This window comes from Arachis stenosperma, chromosome 4 (assembly GCF_014773155.1).
Source record: "Arachis stenosperma cultivar V10309 chromosome 4, arast.V10309.gnm1.PFL2, whole genome shotgun sequence".
In the NCBI taxonomy this organism is placed as follows: Eukaryota; Viridiplantae; Streptophyta; class Magnoliopsida; order Fabales; family Fabaceae; genus Arachis; species Arachis stenosperma.
Window position 1 is genome coordinate 3,892,184 of NC_080380.1, and position 16,777 is coordinate 3,908,960.

Consider the following 16,777-nt stretch of genomic DNA (forward strand, 5'->3'; position numbering starts at 1 on the left):
AAGCCCAAATCTCCATCTCACCTACGTGCTGTCCTCTTTGTTTAACCCTTCTTCTAAGAGGTTATTGCGTAACAAGTGCATAATACCCACAAGAATGTCTGTGTACTTTATCATCAATTTTATGAATTAATTTCAAGATATAAGGCTTTCCTATTATAACAGGCTATTCAAAAGAGGGGGGACATCCTTCTGAGCGAATCATATTATTCCAATATATTGACAATAAAAAAAAAACTGTTTATACTAAGAACATAGCATAACCAATTAGTTTGTAAGGGATTCAATGCAGACTTTGATGGAGACCAAATGGCTCCCCTATTGATCCATTGGTTGGATCCTATCCAAATTGTTCGTTTGCTAGACCCGTCGTTAAAAAGCCTACTTTCTTACGATTACGAGGTTTATTCGAATATGAAATCCAATCCTGAAAAAATAGGGATACTCTTTAAATTTTAATTAAAAATGAAGGAGAATTTCCATTCGAGGGGAGTAGGATACTCCCAAAACTCACAAAGAAAAAAGAAAGTGAGTTAGACAAAAAGAGAAGAAACTTGGACAAAAAAAAGAAGTAACTTGGACAAAAAGAAACAAAGTAACTTAGACAAAAAAATTTTGTCGATAACCTCAACCTCAAACCAATCAATCGAATATTGATTAGTTATTAAATGATTTAATAGAAGAGATTATTATGCACTCTATTTCCAATTACGTGAGCAGTCATAAGCATTGCTAGAGGCCATACTTGTAACACCCTAATATTCAAATCCTTATGATCGAGTCATAAGTCAATGATATTACAATGGTACCACTCTCAGGTGGATTTTTAATATATAAATATAGGTAAATTCGAAATGAGTATTAATCGAGAAGCCTGAAAATAGTAGAAATAAAATTGCGAAGACGTATCACTCACGTTTCGATAACAAAAAGATAAACCGTGAAGCCAAAAGCGATATACAGGCAAGGCATAAAGGAGATTAAGAGATAGATAACAGATAGATATATATAACATAAGTAAATAGCCACTAGTCGCGACCCACGAAGTTTAGGCCGGCTAGGGTACAGTATGAAAATAGTTGATAACAGTATATCCTAATCTCTCCCAAAGGAAACATGAGAGCCTCTATAGGCAAGTTTAAAAGAGTACAATACATAATATAATCTTTTCGAAACAAAGGTGGGGAGATTCTAAGCAAAACACAAAGTAGAGAAAAATAAAGATTTTCGCCGTCTCTCAGACGAACCACAGCTCACTTCTGAGCACCTGGACCTGTATCTGAAAATCAAGAGATATATACGGAATGATAACCCTGGGCCTATGGGTTTCCAGTACGGTAAAAGTGCCAAATAAATACAATGCACTACAATAAAAACTCACTAAGCATCCTAAACTTCTTCACCAATTATCCATCATAGGTTCTTACTAATCCATGAATAGGCAACTGCCGTAAGGGGATACTAAATCTAGTTCAGGTTTTACATGTTTCCCAACTCGCTGACTCTTCCACGAATCAGACTCAGAATCATAAGCAAAAACCATCACCAGTTGTTCTGCCTCAGCAATTCTATATCAATACATCATACCCTCGCCTGGAGCTAGTGAAATCACATCACTGCATCTACCCAGGAGGGCTCAAATTATCTCATTCAATAATCATCATCATCATGAAATCGCATCACCAATTCATTTCATCAAGAACAACCATCAACATCCACCGACACCAGCATGAGGGGCCTCTCAGTTGTACAAACACAAGCAATACGGGCAAGTAATACACAAATAAGGTACAAGTAGAACAAGTAGCACATAATCAGGTAACATAGCATATATGATGTAGAATTCCAAAATAAATAGGCAAACCCAAACAATTCAAACATATGCAAATGATGTATGCCTGTCCTATGGCTGATGATATCATCTGTCGATTATATAGCCAACCCGACATGTCCTGGTAGCTAACCATTGGACAGAAACACCCCTTGCGGAGCAAGTAGGTTTGAGCTACAACCCCCTTGCTACTACCTGCTCAACCCAGAGCCAGTGGAATAACCACTACTGCGGCTACTACCCAGGCGGGTGTTTAAAAGCTCAACCTGAAGTGAGTGGATTCACCACTACTGCCACTACTACCCAGGCGTCACAATCTCTGACCTGGAGCAAGTGGGACGAACCACAACCCTTGCTACTGCCCAGGATCTCAAAACATACATTTGTTCAGTTTAAAAGCAATCATCATTGTTATCAAATCTCAAACATTAACCTGGAACAAGTGGGACGAACCACAACCCTTACTACTACCCAGGTATCAGAGCTACATTCATTCAAAACTCCATAATTAAACTCATTTATCATAAACATCCTTTTCCGTCTCATACCCGGAGCAAATGAACAACGCCACTGCCTACTACCCGGGGTTACACATCACATTTCAACATTTTCTATTATTATCCATTTAACACATTCATTCATTAATCATATATGTATTTATACTCAGCCATAATCAGTAATGGTTTTGCCGTAACCTAATAATAACTCAGCCATCCGGCTCATGGTTCAATCAAGAACCAGCCATTTATCAATAAATATAGCCCTTCGGCTCATGGCATACACGGTACTTCCACCGTCATCCTCCATATCTCATATAATCATCATTGATCACCATTGATCATAACTTTTCCCCTTGCTTCACTCGCAAGTTACCACATCCCCTAGCTCCTTTCTCATTGCTAGGCATATCATAATGATTTAATACATAAGGGGTGAGATCGGAGGCTTAGAAGTATGAGATTTGGCTTTTAAAACTCAAAAATCAACTTTGGCATGAAAACAGGGCCACGCGTACGCGTACTCCACGCGCACGCGTGGATGGCCACAAAGCTCATCGACGCGTATGCGTCATACACGTGAACGCGCGGATTGAAACACAGCCAGACGATGCGTACGCGTGGGTGCATTTGCGCTCCAAGCACAAAACTGGCACAACTCTGGCACAACTCTCGGGAAAATGGCTGGGTATTGGGTGCAGCGCATCGACGCGCACGCGCACACCACGCGCATGCGTGGATGGTGCCTTCTTGAAGAACGACGCGTACGCGCCAAGTGCGCCTACGCGTGGAGGGTCATTCTGCTAAAAATTTTCTAAGTTAAAAGCTGCAGAATTCACAGATTCAACCCCCAATCTTCTGACGGACATAACTTTCTCATTTTAAATCGTTTTTCACCCGTTCTTCGAACGACATGGACATCCCGAATTCAATTTCACTTCTAAACAAGTTTGGCACAAAACAGAAATCCGCAGTCCAAGTTATGTCACGTCAAAGTATGCCCAAAAACCATGTTTTCACTCAAAACCACAAAGTGCCATTTTCAAAACAAGCCATTTTCAACTCTTTTCAAAATCAACCAAAACATGCCAATTCCAACCCTTTTTGAAATCAATCAAAATATACCAAAATCAACATCAGGCCTCCTCAACTCATACATTAACACTTTACCACGATTCACAAAACTGCCATATAACCATTTTTACCCATTTCAAACAAATGGCTAAATTACAAACACATCAACATGTCATACATCCTTCCTCATCCCAATTTCCAACAATACTATTTCCAATCAACCATCATTATACATAATCAATATTATACTCACTATCACGTGGTTTCACCTACAAATCAACCTTAATCATTCCTCAAGCATATATCACAACATACATATCTCTCATGCATCATCATACCATCAAGACATCAATAATCATAATCACATAATATTTCTCAACCAAAATGAAACATACCTCATCTACATAATTTCACCCAAAATTACCAAATTCCACACTTCAACTCCTCAAACCTTATTATTCAATAACCAACCCAATCATTCGCATATTCATTATCTGAAATTCATCCAATCACTTGTGTCATCATACAATGCACACATCAACTTACCTTCCTTACCTCTTTCCGGCCTCCGACCCAAAATTTACGGCCTCTGGCCCAATTTCACAATTTAAGTGCATAAACCACAAATCAATACTCATTACCCAATACATCAATTCTCAATACACCAAGCATACAAGGCCACACAATTCTCAACCCAATCATTAATTCGCATTACATACCAACTATGCATATTAGCACCAACCATTTACACAATCCAAACTTAATCCTAGGGGCATCTAGCCTAGGAATTCTCATCACACCACACGGTACTTAAATGAAACTTAAACCGTACCTCTTGTAGCCAAACCAATTGAGCCTCTTCTATGGAAGTCTCCACCAACCCTTAGCTCCAAGCCGCATCAAAGCTCCACAAGCAACACCAACCTCCCAATCGTGCATCAAAATCACCAAATACACTAACATAACCAATATCACATACATACATCAACCTAGGGCTCATAAAAATGACAAATCACAAGGGTTTGAGCACTTCTTACCTCAGCCCATATGAATTAGGGATATAACCCACTTGAAATCCATGTTGGAGTATCCCTGAACACCAAAAATCACAAGATTTCAACACTAACTACCTAAAAAACATGTAACAGTAGATAATTTCAAAAACTGGGCAGAGATAAATAGAATATTCACCACAAAATTTAGATAGAATTGTAGAGGATGAGAAGAGTGACGCGTGGCCATAAACGGCTCATCAATCGGAGCTCCATAGCTCAAGTTATGGTGGTTTGAAGATCAAAGAGAGTTAGGTTTTCTCTCTTCTCTTTTCTCTTCTCAATTTCAGCACCCCAACCCTTCCTTTTAGGGTAAAATGAGCTGAAATGCTCATAACTAATATTTATATATGTTGAGTCTTGGGCCCACTTAGGCCCGATTCACTTATTTTTGTCCGTTGGCCCAACTTTGGACCAAAACCTTTAAGATTAGCGCTCTAAATCGCACTTCAAATATTTCTACCTCTCTTAATTATAATTCCTCATTTCTTAATCCTATTTATCCATAATCAATTTTCTCAGCTGCAGTACCAGACAGGTCTCAGCCAGTACTGCCGGTCAAAATTCCACTGTACGCTTTTATGCAGAAAACTATGTCTACTGACTCGGAAAAATTCACTGAATCCAAATATCATATTTAAATTATCAAATTCCAATTGCCAAATCTTCCAACCATATTCGCTTCTACTTAACTTATTATTCAATTAATTTCGGTTAGACTGGGTATTACAATACTGCTATTTCTTTTTAGTTTTTTTGAGTTCTCTTTTTTGAGTTTCGCTTTTGTTGTCTATTTTGAGCTGATTTTAATATATTCATATTCGACAGTAAAATAACATATAAAAATTTGTTGGTGGGTCTAAGTATTACTAAGTTATTTATGACCACATTAAGTATATATATTTAATTTATTGAAAAAAGTAAATTACTAAAATTAATTAATAACTATTTTAGAATTGATACACTTAACAATAAACAATACATAACATATTACCTTTTTTATTATCAAATTATTTTAATTCAAATTAATATTAACAAAAAAATAAACAATGCATAACTCGGGTCACCCCGACCCAATTTGATGAAGATACATATTTTAAAATTATTGTTTTGTATTTAAAAAGTATAAAACTTTAAATTAATATATAATATTTTGTGTTAATTATATGTGACTTACATATTTTATATTATTAGTATTTATTCATAATTATAATTTAATTTTAGAATGTCGTTAGAATTTATTATATTTTTAAATGAATTTCATCATATAAAATAATTATTAGAGATTTGGAGTTTTTCCTATATTAACATTCAAAAAGATAATACATTTTGTCTTGAACTTATATTTTCTAACTAATATTATGTAATATTAATTATAAATTAATATATTTATTTTTAATAAAAATAATTATGAAGCTAGAAAAAAATATAAAAATACATAGAATTATGATTAAAGTCTGATTTTTATTTGATTTTTATCTAATTTTTATCCAATATAATTATGATCTGGATATGTATATATTTTATTGGGTTTAAAATCAAGTCAGAATTAAAAAATAGATCTAATATATATTTAAGATCAAATCTAAATTAGGACAAATCCGAAACTTATGCAATGTTCATTCCTAATTCAAGTTGGTCAGATTATTTTAACCATTTTGAACTGAAATATCCGGTTTTTTTGTCAATGTGGGCCTGACACAAAAAATGGTTGAACTGAAATATCCGGTTTTTTTGTCAATGTGGGCCTGACACAAAAAATGGTGTAACGTGGGTGGCGAGCGTTATTGGTTGTTTCCGGATCGGGTCTGCGGGTGGGTGCGTTGTTGGTGCCGTGGCGCTGCAACTGAACAAGTAAGGTAGAGTGAACCTAAAACCCTTTTGTTAGTTGCCGCTTGCGCTGAAAACGAAAAACCCTACCAGTGTTGCTGCTTCTCAATCATGTCTCCGAAGAAGCAAAACGAAGAGGATCCTTATGTTTCCGACTCCGATACCGACTCCACTTACGAGGTATCCTCTCTATCCTCTACTCCTCTCGGTGCCACTTCTCAATTCCTTCGTTCACATACATTGTTCTTTCTCGGTTTTAGGACTCTTCTGCTTCCGGCGACGACGATGGCGACTCCTTTGGTTCTCCTTCTGAATCTGAATCGGAGCCCGCAGCTGGTGATGACAGTGAACCAGATGAACACGGTGAAAGTGACAGCTCTGGACTCCATCAGGAAGAGAGCGATTCCTCTGAGGACGAGGTCCACACCAAAATTCAATATCCGTTTCTTCCACCTTCATTCTCATGATTCTCACATGCATTCCTCCTTTGACAGGTGGCTCCCAGAAATACCGTAGGGGATGTCCCTCTCCACTGGTATGATGACGAACCTCATATTGGATACGACATCAAGGGGAAGAAGATCAAGAAGAAAGATAAACTTGACAAATTGGGCTCCTTCCTCGCCAATGTTGATGACTCTAAGAATTGGTCTCTCTTCTTTTCCATTTTCTTTTGCTATTGCATTCACTTGATACACTGCACACAAGCTGGATTCCAATTTTTCAATTTCTTTCATTCAGCTAGTTTTGAACTTTTCATGGCTATAGTGTTTAAAGTTTTGCTGTTGTTGTCTTTGGCTGCAATGTTGAGCTCTTTAGGGATGCTATAGGAGGGAATAAATTTCCTAGTATATTTATGTAAAATGTTATATTTTCATTTCTAGAGAATAAGATGTTTGATTTTACTACATTTTTAAACATTTAAGGCGGAAAGTATATGATGAATACAATGACGAGGAAGTGGAGCTAACGAAAGATGAGGTCAAACTCGTCCGTAGACTTCTCAAGAATCGGGCACCACATGCTGACTTCAATCCATATCCGGTCAGATACTTTCAATTCCGGTTTTATCCTTTGCTTAAGGCTGTCAACTGTAAATAAGACTTCAATCGCAATTTGTTTCTTCAATTGGTCTCTCTTTGCTAATCTACAGGACTATGTTGACTGGTTTAAATGGGATGGTGCCAAACATCCATTGTCTAATGCACCTGAGCCAAAAAGAAGGTTTATACCTTCAAAGTGGGAAGCTAAAAAGGTAACTATTCCTTAATTTGTGCTTTAAGCATAATGTGGAATGAGTGAACTGCTGTGGAGTTGAGATATTAGAGGAGAGACAAAGAAACTTTATTTGTTTCTATTACCACTCATGCGCTTCATGATTATACAGGTTGTGCAGTATGTTAGAGCAATTCGCAAGGGATTAATTACCTTTGACAAACCAAAGGAGGAAGATGGCCCATATCTCTTGTGGGAAGATGATTCTGGTTTGACAGAAAAATCAAATCATTTGGCATACATTCCTGCACCAAAGCAAAAACTTCCCGGTATTATAATTGAACAATGCCCCAAGTTTGAAGTTAAAATATTCACTGATAGAGGATATTGGTTTTTCTTTGAGATTGCGTGATATATAATCTTGTTTTTCTTCTTAGGCAATGAGGAGTCGTATAATCCTCCTCTAGAATACATTCCAACCCAGGAAGAGATAAATTCTTATCAGTTGATGTATGAAGAAGATCGTCCTAAGTTTATCCCAAAAAGGTATCGTGTTCTCATGGCCAGCTTCTTTGCTATGTCCCTCTTTTCTTTAGTTAAACTAAATAACTAATTAAATATCACTTTGTTCAGGTTTACATCTATGAGAAGCATCCCTGCCTACGAGAATGCCATGAAGGAGTGCTTTGAACGTTGCTTGGATTTGTACTTGTGTCCTCGAGTTCGGAAGAAACGTGTGAGTGAAATATAAAAGTTGAAGAACTTTTTTGGTTAAGAAATTTTATTTTATTTTTTATATTATTTCCAGTTTACTTTTTATTTTGGAATTACATTTGTGTATATATATTGATTAGTTTGTATATAAGATGGGCACATGTAATGTATTTGTTGTTTTTTCCCCCTATTCTAGCTCAATATTGATCCTGAGTCCTTAAAGCCAAAGCTTCCAAGTCGAAAGGAGCTCAAACCTTATCCCACAGCATGCTATATTGAGTATAAAGGCCATGAAGATGCAGTCACATCAATTTCTGTTGAACCTTCTGGGCAGTGGATTGCATCAGGTATGGATGTTGATGACATAAATTTTGGTCTCAATTATGTAGTATCAAGGTGTCGTTCCTGACTTTCTGTTGTCTGAACAGGTTCAAATGACGGAACCGTCCGAATCTGGGAGGTTGAAACTGGCAGATGTCTTAGACGATGGGACGTTGGTGAAGCTGTTAATTGTGTTGCTTGGAATCCTCTGCCTGATGTTCATATTTTGGCTGTCTCGTTGTAGGTCCAGTTTACCAATATGTTAAGTTTTCCTCTATAATCGATATATGCCTTGATTGTGTAAATAAATCACTAACCAATATCCTTTTAGGGGGCAAGATGTACTTATCTTGAACACTCGCTTGGGGGATGACGAAGAACAGAAAAAGATTAAGGAGCTTCTCTCGGTTGACACATCTACACCATCAGATGATTCTGGTCAGTTTTATGCTCTGTGGTTATATTCTAAACACTTATTCAAAACCCAAAAGAATGATCTAAGAGATTCCCTACAATGTAACATGGGAAAAAAAAATTCCACATACCAAATGAAAAAGGGGCCTACATAGAAAAATGTTAAATAAAACAGAATCTCTCTGTATATAAAGGTTTTGATTTTTGACAATGCTTATGAGAGGCTTAGGGCCTCAAAGTGGACTAGGGCCACAAAATAAGCATTTAGTCTTAGAAACAAAAAAGTCAGTCTGATTTTATTGCTAACATTCTTTAATATTGGGAGAATATAGACTTAATGCGTACAAAATGCTTGCATTTCTGATGTTGCAACCTGATTTGTGTTTTTTTTCTGATCATGTGTGTTTGTAGGCAACTCGGCAACTAGTGTAAGATGGCTTCAAGATGATAAACACGGGGGTATAAAATTAAAATTTTTTAAGGTATTTCCATATTCATCTGCATATCCAATTTGTCTGAAGTTTTTTATTATAGTTGTATAAACTATAGTTTATGTGTTCATGCAGACTGTTACTGCTGTAGAATGGCACCGGAAAGGTGACTACTTTTCGACAGTGATGCCAGCAGATATCCTTTTTGAATGCGGCCTAAGCTGAAAGTGATACTTTCCTTATTTGTCATCCGTTTATTATTTTACAAGGATGAATACATGTGCCAAAGTGATGATGACTTGATTTTCACTTTGTCATGCTTAGTTTCTGTATTTTCCTGTTGCATGTCTGTCTGACTTTTCAGCTAATGATCATGAATAGAACTAGCTAGGCTTGGTAATAATTAGTCATGTAGTTCCACCTATTTAGTGTTTTATTTGCTGGCATTTATGACTGTGTTTTATGTGATTATCTGATTGATGGATCTTATGTAAAACTAAATGTATTATGCTGGTTCTTGTTCAATAGTGTTAGATAATTAGCATATCTTAGATTCTTTATTGGATTAAAAGTAACTAGGAATTGAATATTTAAATCAGGCTTGGCTGCTTTTTTTATTCCTTGACTTGTTTTTTACGTGAATCAAGAGCAGTTCTGATACACCACTTATCGAAGAAGCTTACACAAAAACTTCCATTCAAGTTACACGGACTTGCTGTTAGATCAACTTTCCATCCATCTCGTTCCATTTTCTTTATTTGTACAAAGCAGAGTGTTCGTGTGTATGATTTATTGAAGAGAAAGCTCATAAAGAAGCTAGATACTGGGCTCCGTGAAGCCTCATCTATTGCGGTTCATCCTGGAGGTATGATTATTTATTTATTTATTTATTGATAACAAAAGAGAGAATTTCATTAGTTTATAGAAGAAACAGTACACAGGAGTCGAGGAAAGGATATCCTAAGCCATTAAAAAATAATAAAAAAGAAAACCATAGAAATCAGTAAACTGTAGCTTCCCAATCTCATCATGTCTAAGAGGGAAAGTCCTCTGAAAAGTTATTAATATGCTTTGCACCAGATAGACACTAAACGCCTATTTCTATCCCCAACAATAACATTTCCTGAGGGTCTTGGAGGTGAGATTATTGTTATGCAGATGTTGCATAATCAATTAGTTTTTCATAAAAATGAAAATATTTTATCATAATTACGTGTCTGTATGCTCTGTTTATAGGTGATAATTTAATTGTTGGGAGCAAAGAAGGGAAGCTGTGTTGGTTTGACATGGACCTTTCATCTAAACCTTATAAAACTCTCAAGTAAGTTTTGTTATTATTGTTATTATTATTATTATTTGGAGGCAGCTCTGAACTTGTGCTGTGATAGAGTAGTTATCTTCTTCCTGATGCCTTTATATTATACAGTATATGCTATACAGCTACCTGAATGCATGTAAGAATTGCTTTAATGCAAAGGGCAATATGAAAGTGCTTAAGGAATATACCTATGAGAAATTCTATAGTGGGCAGCATAAAACTGAACTATATTATCTCTGTTTATCGGTATTTTTTGGTCATGGATGTGCCATATTGGTGTTGATCTTATATTATGGTAAAAATTCGTAATATTGAAAATCTGAGTTTGGTGTCAACTTCTGCTTTGGTTTCTTGTGAATATATGTTGGAAAATAATGTGATATGCTAAAATCTCCCACCGTTGTTTTTCTTTTTCTCAACAATCATGGGGATTTGTTACACTTTAAGACCCATTACATAGGACAAAAGTCCATTAATTGCAAAGATTAAACAGGGAGTAGAGAACACAGAAGTCAGTATGCTTTGCTTGTTGATTCTCGGAGAAAGTTTTCATTTCCTTAATGAGCTATGTTATGTTATTTCTTGGCAACAGCTTGGTTTAGAAATTTCACATTTCTGTACTTTAGTTCAATGACAGTCTTTTTTAAATAATTCGGTAACATTGCAGGTGTCACCCAAAAGATATCAACAACGTGGTCTACCATCGTTCATACCCCTTGTTTGCTTCATGTTCAGATGACTGCAATGCATATGTGTTTCATGGAATGGTTTATTCCGATCTCAATCAAAATCCTCTTATTGTTCCGCTGGAAATTCTGCGAGGGCATACAAGTTCAGACGGGAGAGGTGAGACCTGCAGTATTTACGTTTTATATATAGCCCCTTTTTTACTTTTCATTTATCTGTTTCATTCTACATGTCTTTTCTGGGTGATGCATTTGAATATATGCCAATATTTATAAAGACATTTTTGTATCTTAGTTGGAGTTGTCTGCATTTCAGGTATATTAGACTGTAAATTTCACCCAAGACAGCCCTGGTTATTTACAGCGGGTGCTGATAAACTCATTAAGCTTTACTGTCACTAAGGATAATCTTCTGCTAAACACACATTCATCTGGGAATGGAGAGAGACTGATTGATATAACATATAATTGTATCACTAAATTGTTCTTCCATTTGTTAAACAGAAAAGCACCTGGCGAGCGAGTTTCTTCTAATTTTGTGTTGTGTGGGAACTTCTTGTAATGGTGCATAAATTTTGTATTCTACATTTATCTTCAAATCTCTAGTTGAACACCGTCATTGGAATTTATATTCTCAAAAAATTCTCAAAATTATTATTAAAGGAATACAATGGACGTTGTCTGGAGAGTTAAAACCAGAACGGAAAAAATAAAAAAATGCCCGTACATCTAGCCCTTAAGAATTGTTGTCATAATATATAAATATATAATTGGTCGTTTGTATAATTTCTTATGTTTATATTAGTCGTGCGTACAAATTAAATTATGCTATTATTGAGATATTATGCTATTATTGAGATTGACGTTGAAAACAAATTGTGATTTGTGAACGCAGATGTTTCTTCCTAATAATTAAATAGATGAACAGTTTAGCCACTAAGCCAAGTAAGCTCAAGAACAATATGAAGTCTCAGAAGAAAAAATTTAAATAGCACAAGAATCTTATTTGAGTTAATTTGATTTTTTTTTAACTTAATTTGCAATATATGCACTTTTACAGTATGCTAAGTCTGCTAATAATTTTATATGTGCATTGTAATATAAAAGGATTTTACACCTTTGTATATAATTTAGCAAGCCCTCTTTAAACATAGGCTATGAGTTACGCAGAAAAAGAAAAAGTGAAGAATCACCTAAACCAATTAGGAGTAGAAAATCTAAAGTAACTTTATCAAAGCATAAATTAACAACTAGACTTCATGTATATGAACCAACCACGAGTTATCTAAATAGAATACAACGACGGTATAAAAAAATTTGTGTCAACAAAACTTATTTTGATCCACTTAATATTTTTCACAAAATATTAGGTGTATACTAAAAATTAGGGATCAAAATCTTCTAAAGTGAAAAAGTTGATAAAGTGATAAAATGAAGTGTTAATCATTCTTAAATTAAGATAGTAGGACATACATTTCATAAAAATTATAAAATTAATGGTGATTAACCTTTCATTTTACCAGGGATAAGAAGGTAAAAATCTCAGTGGGAGTACGTACTCCTCATCTAGCGCCCGATGCTCTGCTAGGGTTTCACTGCGCTGCCTCCATGGTTACACCTTTTTTTGTCTTTTCTTCGTCAAACTCTTTTCCATCTTCTTCTATTTTTTATTTTTTTCTTAATTTCTTTTCCACTTAGCTCCCTAATTTTCGTTTTCTCTCCCAATTCATTGCTCTTTTAATTCATTCCATTTTCTAATTTACTCATTCCATATATCTTATGTCTCTTTGGAATCATTGAATACCAATTCTGATTTTCTCTACACCATGAGCAACAAATCAGAGACTCAGAACCCTCATATAATTGCTATGACGGTGGAGGGTGCCAGCCTTCAAGTGGCACCCAAAGAAATATGAAACTGCTCTCGTGGAATTGTCGGGGTTTAGGGAGAACCCTGACAATCCACAATCTTAAAGGGATTTGCAAATCCTACTCCCCCGAGGTTGGTTTTATCTGTGAAACAAAAAATCAATCTCGACAAGTTGAAGGAAAACTAAGATCTTGTGGTTTCAAGGAATGGTTTATTGTAGATCTGGATGGATTATCAGGGGGTTTGGCAATGGCATGGAGGGATGGTTGCACTGTTCAGATTTTACAGCATGGTAGATTTTTCATTGCGGCATCAGTTCTGACAGCTGGTTCTAATGATCCCTATGGTGTTCTAGGTGTTTATCTCAGTTCAAATGATCAACATAGAATGACTCAATTTGCTGAATTAACTTCAGTCACCCAACAGTTCGATGGTAAGGTTGTGTTAATGGGGTGATGAGTTGATACAGGAAAGACTGGACTGATTCCTGGTAGGAGTTGATTGGCAGCAACTCTATCCCAATGCAACGGTTCTTAGACTGTCAGAATCAGGCTCGAATCATGCCCTTCTTCTCCTAGACTCTAATCCGAGAACTGAGAGATCTAAACGCCGATTCAAATTCCAAGAAAGATGGTGTTCCAATGATGAAATACGCCAGATTGTTAGAGAGGTTTGGCATGAACAGATTGATGGTTCAACCATGTATATCCTAGCTCAAAAAATAAAGCGTTGTCGACATAAGATTGTCAAATGGCAGCAAGAACACAGATCTAATTCGAAGGTGGAGATTGATTTACTACAGTCGGAATTTCTGGAACATACTTAGTGGTGATGTGTTTCGAGCAGTTAAGAGCTTCTTTTCTGGGGGCAGAATCTTGAAGGGTTTTAACCACACTCAGATCTGTCTTATTCCCAAGATTTCTGATGCTAAAGATATGACTCAGGTAAGACCAATAAGCCTATCTTCAGTCTTTTACAAGATTATCTCCAAAGTATTTGTACATAGGCTTCAGAGTATGATGAATAGACTAATTAGCGCTACGCAGAGTGCTTTTATTAAAGGCAGATTAATCTCTGATAATATCCTAATTGTTCACGAGTGTATGCATTACTTGAAGAACAAAAAAAGGGGTCTCGAAAATGAAATGGCGCTAAAATTAGATATGAGTAAGGCATATGATAGGGTGGAATGGCACTTTCTTTGATTTATATTGGAGAAGTTTGGTTTTGACTCTCGATGGATCATGTGGATTCGAGAATTAGTGACAACTGTTTCTTATTCTGTTATTGTGGAAGGACAACCTTATGGTTTCTTCAAACCAAATAGAGGTATTCGACAAGGAGATCCTCTATCCCCCTATCTTTTTCTTTTTTGTGCAGAAGGTCTCTCCTTCTTGCTACACAAGGCAGAACAAAATAGACTAATTCAGAGTCTTCAGATACATAGGCGATGTCCCAAGGTCAACCACCTCCTGTTTGCTGATGATTCCATTTTATTCTGTAAGGCTAATCCTGAAGCATGTTCAAATATCCTGCATTTATTGAATTCTTATGAAAGCATCAGTGGCCAGAGGGTAAATCTTAATAAATCTGCTGTATTCTTTAGCCACAACACTCCATCCACTACTCGTACACTACTGGCTAACTCTATGAATATTAATCATATTGGGGCTCAGGATAAATACCTTGGTTTGCCTTCTACAGTCTCTAAATCGAAAAATGCTTCTTTTAGTATGATCAAAGAAAAGGTTCGGAAAAGAATCTAAGGGTGGAAGCGCAATCTTCTTTCATCAGGTGGTAGACACATATTGCTTAAGGCAGTGGGAGAAGCTATTCCTATTTATACATTGTCTTGCTTCAAGTTGCCTGATGGTTTAATTTCGGAAATTCACTCTCTACTTTCTCAGTTCTGGTGGGGACAAAAAGGTTCTGAAAGGAGGATGGCTTGGATTAGCTGGGACACTATGACTCGCCCACGAAAAGAAGGAGGCCTTGGATTTAAAGATCTCAGAATCCAAAATCTGGCGCATTTAGGCAAACAGTTTTGGCGACTTGTAACACAGCCTACTTCCTTATTATCCAAAATCTTAAGAGGTAAATACTTTAGCAATGGTAATGCTATAACGGCAGAAATTGGAGTCTTACCTTCTTGGGGATGGAGGAGCATACTGGAAGGCCGAAAGATTGTTGAAAAAGGTCTTAATTGGGCTGTGGGTACTGGTGAGGATATCCGAACCTTTGAGGATCCTTGGCTGCCTCCTCCGTATCCTTTAATGATTTCTGACATGCCAAATAGACAGGCTATTTCTGAGTTGTTTCCAAGAGTTGAAGATCTAATTACTGAAGATAGAAATTGGAATCAGAATCTCATTCAAGAACTATTTCCCCAAGACGTTGCAAACAGGATTTTGTCAGTTAAAATTCAGCAGAGTAGGGACAAATTGCAATGGGATTTGAACAAATCCAAGCAATATGATACAGCTTCAGGTTACAGAATTGGCTATTTATTTTACCATCCGCCTCTGGAGCTTTGCCCTAATTATATGCAACAGAAAAAGCCGTGGATTGATCTATGGAAGTTGAACTTGCCTCACAAAATTAAGCTATTTATTTGGAAAGCTCTCCATGACCGACTTCCGGTGCTTGCTCAGATTCATCACCGCATCCCATCTATATCACCAATATGCCCTTGCTGTCATGAAGCAACGGAAACAGTCACTCATTGTTTGATCGATTGCTCTAGAATTAAAGACGTATGGTCTCAGAGTTATCTTTGTGACTGTCTTCCCCCTCAGAATTCTAACGACTTTTGGACATGGTGGACTGCATTAACAGAGATACTTAACCCGTTGAAGAATGCTGACCGTAATCCTCAATTGCTTGCCATCATTTGCTGGAACTGCTGGAAAGCTCGCAACCAGTTGATTTTTGAAGGTTCTACTTCTATGCCGTCTGCCATTCTAGCAAGCTCTGTCAAGTTGCTCTGTGAAATCCAAAGAACTCACAGTTTAGGTTGTCATCTCCATGAGACAAGCTCTTAGGTGCATTCAATTTGATTTATCATTATTTCTTCTTTAAGATTTTTCTTCGTTTTTCGACCACGCACCGTTGGATGAATACCTTCAGTGTAGTGTTTTTGGGAAATCCCCACCTTTTATTATGTTGTCCTGCTTTTGGACATCTTTGTATTTCATTTTTTAATAATTAATGAAATATAACCTATTATCTTTGGAAAAAAAAAAAAACCTTTCATTTTACCATTTTACTAACTTTCTTATTTTAAAAGATTCAAATTAAAAAATTAGTTACTAAATTAATAATTATATATATATATAGGGTTAAGTACGATTTTGGTCCCTAACGTAGAGATCGAAAATTTATTTCGATTTTGGCATTTTTTTCGCTACAAAATGGTTCTGAAAGTTTCAGCGGTGATGAACTATTTTGTAGCAAAAAAAGATCGAAAACAAAATAAATTTTTGGCTTTTACGTTAGGACCATTTTGTGTATGCGTTTGTATGCATTTG

At 36.2% G+C, this 16,777-nt stretch overlaps 1 protein-coding gene across 1 annotated transcript; it reads left to right on the forward strand.

Annotated features, from left to right (window-relative positions):
- Positions 1-6,344: 6,344 nt before the first annotated feature.
- On the forward strand, positions 6,345-12,005 carry LOC130976808 (ribosome biogenesis protein BOP1 homolog). The gene is made up of 17 exons (XM_057901733.1): positions 6,345-6,461; positions 6,542-6,700; positions 6,776-6,930; positions 7,208-7,325; positions 7,435-7,536; positions 7,669-7,825; positions 7,934-8,042; positions 8,130-8,232; positions 8,407-8,557; positions 8,639-8,771; positions 8,863-8,969; positions 9,357-9,427; positions 9,512-9,572; positions 10,014-10,241; positions 10,613-10,697; positions 11,362-11,540; positions 11,697-12,005. The coding sequence occupies exons 1-17, from the start codon at positions 6,393-6,395 to the stop codon at positions 11,780-11,782; spliced, it is 2,073 nt and encodes a 690-aa protein (XP_057757716.1). The 5' UTR covers positions 6,345-6,392; the 3' UTR covers positions 11,783-12,005.
- The last annotated feature ends 4,772 nt before the right edge of the window (positions 12,006-16,777 follow it).